The 6,000-nt window shown below is 44.5% G+C and overlaps 1 protein-coding gene across 4 annotated transcripts in view; it reads right to left on the reverse strand.

The window, feature by feature from the left end:
• The window catches only part of ARHGAP44 (Rho GTPase activating protein 44), a 503,523-nt gene extending 499,956 nt beyond the window's left edge, over positions 1-3,567 (reverse strand). For all 4 annotated transcript variants that reach the window (XM_069200331.1, XM_069200329.1, XM_069200327.1 and 1 more), the window contains exon 1: positions 3,134-3,567. In XM_069200331.1, the coding sequence (XP_069056432.1) occupies positions 3,134-3,186 (53 nt within the window). In that variant the 5' untranslated portion in view covers positions 3,187-3,567. The remainder of the gene's footprint in view (positions 1-3,133) is intronic.
• Between the last annotated feature and the right edge of the window lie 2,433 nt (positions 3,568-6,000).

A 6,000-nucleotide genomic window follows, 5' to 3' on the forward strand; every position in this document is an offset into this window, starting at 1 on the left:
CCCGTCTCTACGCAAGGCTGGCCGGTCAAAAATGGCATCGCACGTCTCCACACAATAACACCCTTCCTCCCTCTCTTCGTGCCTGCAGCAAGTTTCATCTGTGGTTTGTATTCCGTACAGCTGGAGATGCAAGCACCAGCGTCCTTCCAGACCAGCGAATCACAGGCGGAAATGAAGGAATTATTCCTGCACGAAAAAACCAAGAAAGAAGCTGACACATGAAAATCGAATCTGGGCCTCAGACACAGCTGGCACTAGGCATGGGTGCACCTCACACCCTGTTGGGTCATTCCATCCTCTGTGGGGGGCTCTTGGTCTCAGACTCTCAACGTTATCCTTGAATACAAGAGGGAACGCTTACACGTGTATAGGATACGGAGGTATAGAAAATGGGCCAAGGTATAGTGCACACATACTAAACAGTCTGTTTTCAGATTGTTTGAGTTGCATCCTCAGTACTGTGGGTGTAGTTAATACGCTGTTTACGCTTCTCTGGACGAGTTTGTCTGCATATTAGTGTAATTTAGGGTATGTATCAAGAGGAGTTTGCAATCTGGGTATGTGCCATCTGGGAGGATTCGTATGTGCACTGCTCACCCTGAAGTATGTGCCTGAGGTGATAAAGAGCAATAGCGCTGTGAGCTATACTAATTGGAAAATGGCACTTCACAAATGTCCTGTAACATAAGAGATTTTTAACATTATGACAATGTTCCCTCCACAGGTCATTTCATTATGACATTGTGGCATGCTTGTGTTCCCTGCCTTTGTGATTGTTTCAAAAATCTCACAATAACAGCATTCTGCAATATAAAATTCTCTACCATATAGAACGTCCCCCAACAGACTGCAGAATAAGCAGCATTGCCATAGCAATGGCTGATTGTGTGAATTGCAAAGGCCTACAACATAACTTAGAATGAAATAGCATAACATAAATTCACCAATAGACTGTTACAAGACATTGATACTCTATGAGAAAGTAGGGGTTGGATGAGCATGATCTATTCTTCTGCCCTGACACTCTGCTTCGTACCTGCCTATACCTATGACAACGTGTTAAGATCAACCCGATTCAGCAGGTGATGCTATCCACGGATGTGTTCGATGAAAACACATCCAGGCCAAGCAACAACACTCTTATGAGTGACAGGTACATTAGAAAACATAGACAAACTATTTCCCAATGATAACAGATAGGTTCAATCCTTGGGGGAAAACTTGTACATCCTATGCAATTATCAGTGCGCTGCCAGTACATACTTGTACCGACCAGTGGTCTGAGTGCTGTTTCCAGGCCCCACCTCCTTCTTCTGGTGTCACAATATGTAAGCAAGGTTATCTGGATTTTTATCCCAAATATCCGCCCTATAATAGCCCAAAGAGAATTTCCTGGGGAAGCCTTGGCACCACCAAAAACCCTCCTTATTCTTGCCCCTTGTCTGCAGCTATGCCTTTGGTCATGTTCACAAAAAATGCCACCGAATACATTTAACATTCATGAAAACACAACAAACCTAGCACAGGCCTACGGGGAGTGTACAACGAGCAAAAAACGAAATTAAAACGGGCAGTACAATACATAATATCTCAAAGTGTATATATCATGTGCTCTGGCTCATTCCAACCTGAACTTCTAGAGTTAATAATTTAGGGCCTGATTTAGAGTTTGGCGGAGGGGTTACTCCGGATATCCTGTCTGCGGTATTATGATTTCCACGGGATACAAAGGAATCATAATACGGCGGACGGAATATCCGTCATGTTTGTGACGGAGTAGCCCCTCCGCCAAACTCAACATCAGGCCTAATGTCTCAAGAATGAATGTATACATGTTTATATTTATCTGTTTATGGAATGCACACAGATTGAAATTAACTTAAATAGTACCTAATACATTTATTTTCTCAAAGTTATGTTATATTTGTTAACTGCTACCTCTCGCATCAATGTAAATATTAAAACCTAAGGAACGTATGTACCAGTAGATAGTGTAATACTCCATTCATTCTCACAGAGGATGTGAGGTGCACGGTAAACCGGACATAATGCATTTCAATAACCATCCCAGGCCTCTTTGGTGTGATATTCCACAAGCTAAGGTGTGGGTGTAGCTTCGTGCACCTACAGATTACATAATTATACAATTCTCTCCTCATGTGCAAATAGGGCGCTAATGCCAATTAGGAAGATACCTGCCTACACATTGTGTTCATGTGTGCCCACAGTCTTATAGATTGATACACGGAAGAATGTATTTATGCATATGTATATTGCAAAGCCCATAAACATATGGGAGGGTTAGTGTGTCAATAAGTAAGTCATGTTAACGCTCGATAAACGTGACTCTTCGTTCACTGTTAGCACAACTGTTATTTATGTCTTTCTGTTCTGAAAAGTAAGCAAAGGTGGGGGCGGTCAGATTCACTGCCACAATTTCTTGGCAGACATTCATGCAGAAACACGCCCACTATTTGTGTGCACGTGTGTCTACACTCCGACATACATCAAACAAACGCATCTATGCATTCATAAATACATAGTATATGTGCATGTTTGTGGATAAAGGTATATATCTGTGCATATATATGGATAAAGATATATAGATGATACATAAACACAGGTGAAGAGCAGAGACGGGAAAATAAAATCTTCGATCAGCAAATGTGGTGTCTTTTGGTATCTTAGCAGCGCCCAACCTTGTGTGTGTGTTTTTTTTTCTCTTGTGCACCGATGTGCCAGAAGCGCTCCCCTCCCTTGGCCTCCCGGCGCACACACGCACACACCTACTCACGGCACTGAGCATCCGCGATGGATATCAAGACCCAGAGATGGGTATAGGAATTCGCTAGTGCCCACCACACCCCAAATAAAGGACCCTCGGTGCCACCCTCGAGGTGCCCATCCCCCTCCCACCTCCTTTCTATTTCTGCAAACATCCCGGGGTCTCAGCATTAATACGTTTTTTGTTGTTTTTTCTTTTGAAAAGCGTCGCTGAGTGTGTTCGGGGGTAAACAGCCAACCCCTGCAGAGGCTCAGGCATGACACATTCCATATTGTAATTTTGCAGCCCACAAAACACTATTGCTAGATATCACATGAATAACAATGCTGCGCTCGGCTCTCTTCTTACCTGCCCACTGTCTGGTTGGCGAGTTGCCTCATACGGTTAAACTGTTTCTTCATCTTCCGACCCCTACAGTCCTCGGATTAATAAAAAAAATGGGAGCGTATAAATATATATGTATGTACGTATAGGTGTGTTTCCTTTCCCTTTCCTCCCGTCTTCAGCAGCAATTACATGTCTCCTGCAGGGAAGCCGGCGCTGCAGCAGAGCAGGACACCACAGGCTGACTGCAAGTGGCTGGCAGCACCCATCCTACCAATGTTTCTGCACGAGAAAAATATAGCGATAAAATAGAACTGCCCGAAACGGAGGGGTGCCGTCCAGGCCAGCGGGCAGACTGTCTTTATTGCATTATGTTAAAGGGACAGAGATGTAGGTCCCCGTTGCGGTTCCCCGGGTTTCCTTTCCTCGCTTTTGCTGCTTCCCCGCTGCTGCCTCCACCCTCCCAAGCTCTAAGATTCTCGAGGCTAGCTGGAAAGCCTTTACAGCGCCTGCGCGCTGGAGGAAAACAGCATGCCGGGAGTAGTAGTCTTAGGTTTGTTTCCTCACTGCTGTCATTGAGTAGAGGTTGATTTGCTGACAGATCCAGCTCTGGGAATGACCGGTGCTGGAACAATGGCCGGGACTTCCCTGCTAGTCACACCTCGCAGAAAAGAAACCCAAAATGAATTCCTAAAATACCTGCTTACATTTTGTCATTGTACATGTTACACGTCTGTTCTCCCTATCAGGAAAATATAATGTATACCATTAACTTCATTACCATCATATACGATTGTATGATTTTAATTTCCCCAGAAAAACACTTCCAGAAAGAAGCCATGCTGTATCAACCCTCGTAATATCTGCTAATTTTCAAATGAGATTGTTGAATTGCTTACTTTCTGCTGGTGTCCTGACAGGATAGAAGCCAGAATGTATCCCCTTATTTTGTGTTCAAGGGTCTAGTCTGGTTAGCGGAACAACTAACTATAAACATTGTCTGAAAACGGAACCTTCAGATGTCGCACTCCCAGACATCCCTGAGGAGCAAAGACTGCTGCCAGAAACAGAAAACAATAGTGTAATGACTTATAAAGTACTTACTGCCATAGCCCTGTAGTTAAGCGGTTCTGTAAATAACATGTTGTACATTTCCCTTCCAGTCTTACCAAAGAGGCTGTTTGTTTTAAGGTAAAAACACAACTGCCTTCACATGCATGGACGTCCTCGCGATGTGAACACAGTGCTCTGTAAGTCACTCTGACCTGGCTGGCCTGTGGCCGATGGGACTCTAGCGCGAGAGATTCTGCGGCAGAGGCAGCCGAGGCTCTACCTGTGGAAAACCCGTGGTTCTCACCTCTAACTGGGCAAAGGGAACCACAACCTTGGCAGACGCGGCAGCATCCCATTGTGGGCAGATGTCCAGCATCCGTAAACTAAAAATGTTCTCCCTGAATGTGTTAAGTTGTGTTTTTTAAGACAATTGAAGTGAATATACGTTTTTTTTTTAGGCACAAAATCTGCATAGACCTGTGGAAATGGAGTGTCGATGAAAATTTCCGCTCGTGCTTGGGTTGAATCTTTGATATATTTATTACGAAAATTGGCATTCACACAGCATAATGAGAAGGAGATCCCACTACAGGGTAATATGGAGGCAAGGTCTCAGAGTGAAGGCAAGATGCAAATTCATAATGTACCACAGAAGACGTTTAGCATCAATTCTCACTCAGAATATAATGCAGGTACGCAGCTGACCGCACCAGAGCTGACATTTGGCCTTTACAAGTAACGATAATGTAAACAAACACGCTGAAATCAACGCTTCGAGTGCCCAGACGCACCTTGCCTCACCTTGCCACGCCTCGTGGATGGGCATGTTGTGTGATCAGAGTTACCAGGAGCAGAAAATGACGGCAGTTGAGAGTTACTGTACTCAGGCATTACAGTTTTACATACTACAGATGTTATTAATGTAAATTCATAGCTTTTAATCTTATTAGACACAGTCTTCTTTTTTTTTTTACTACAAAATATTGATAGCAGGCCCATCACAAGGTGGATGTTTAGCGTGGGTTTTGTCCGAAACACAATAAATTCCGCTTTTCTGGCATTTATCTGGAGCCAGCAACGGTGCACATGCCGCTCTGTCTCTTTCAGGTGGCAGGCGGGTTGCTATACTGGGCTGTGTTGCGCTTGGTTTTAAAGATAATCCATGTGATATGCACATTTGATTGATCTGATAGGCTGTGACTGATCTGATAGGTTGTGATTTCAAGAGTCACTGAAGCACAATCATGAAGTTGTTAAGAGCATTGGGGAGGCGAAGGAGGTGTACCAGAGGGATGCTTAAAGCTACAAGGAGGACGTGGAAAAATGTTTCTGTACTTAACCTAATGATCCCCGTCGCTGATACATAATGAAAGCCAAAAGTGTCTATTCTTCCTCTGCAGCAGAGTTTGCAGGTAATTGGGCCAGAATACAGTGGTCTCCCATATCGAAGGCTACCAAGAGATGCAAAATTATTAGTAACAGCAGGTGCTCTTCATCAACCATTTTTACGCTTGCCTATTACGTACACCTCAGGGTGGGGTCATGAAAAATTGGCACCCAGGGATGATGTGTGGTTAATCCAGATGCGCTGTGTTGATGGGGCTGTGGTTGAACAGGCGCTGCGTTGATCATGCAGCCGCAAGACAGGCACTACATCGATTCTCCAGCTGCAGGGTAGGCACTTCGTCGATTCTTCAGGTGGTGCGTTGATTCTTCTGGCGTGGTGCATTGATGCATGGATTGTCTCCTTCTGATTATCAGCTTGCACTTCCAAGGGCCCAGGGACTGGAGTTGGCACCACTTGGCAAGTTAGGATTCTCAGAAGAAGAGCCCAAGCA

The sequence above is a fragment of the Pleurodeles waltl genome, chromosome 7 (genome assembly GCF_031143425.1).
Source record: "Pleurodeles waltl isolate 20211129_DDA chromosome 7, aPleWal1.hap1.20221129, whole genome shotgun sequence".
In the NCBI taxonomy this organism is placed as follows: Eukaryota; Metazoa; Chordata; class Amphibia; order Caudata; family Salamandridae; genus Pleurodeles; species Pleurodeles waltl.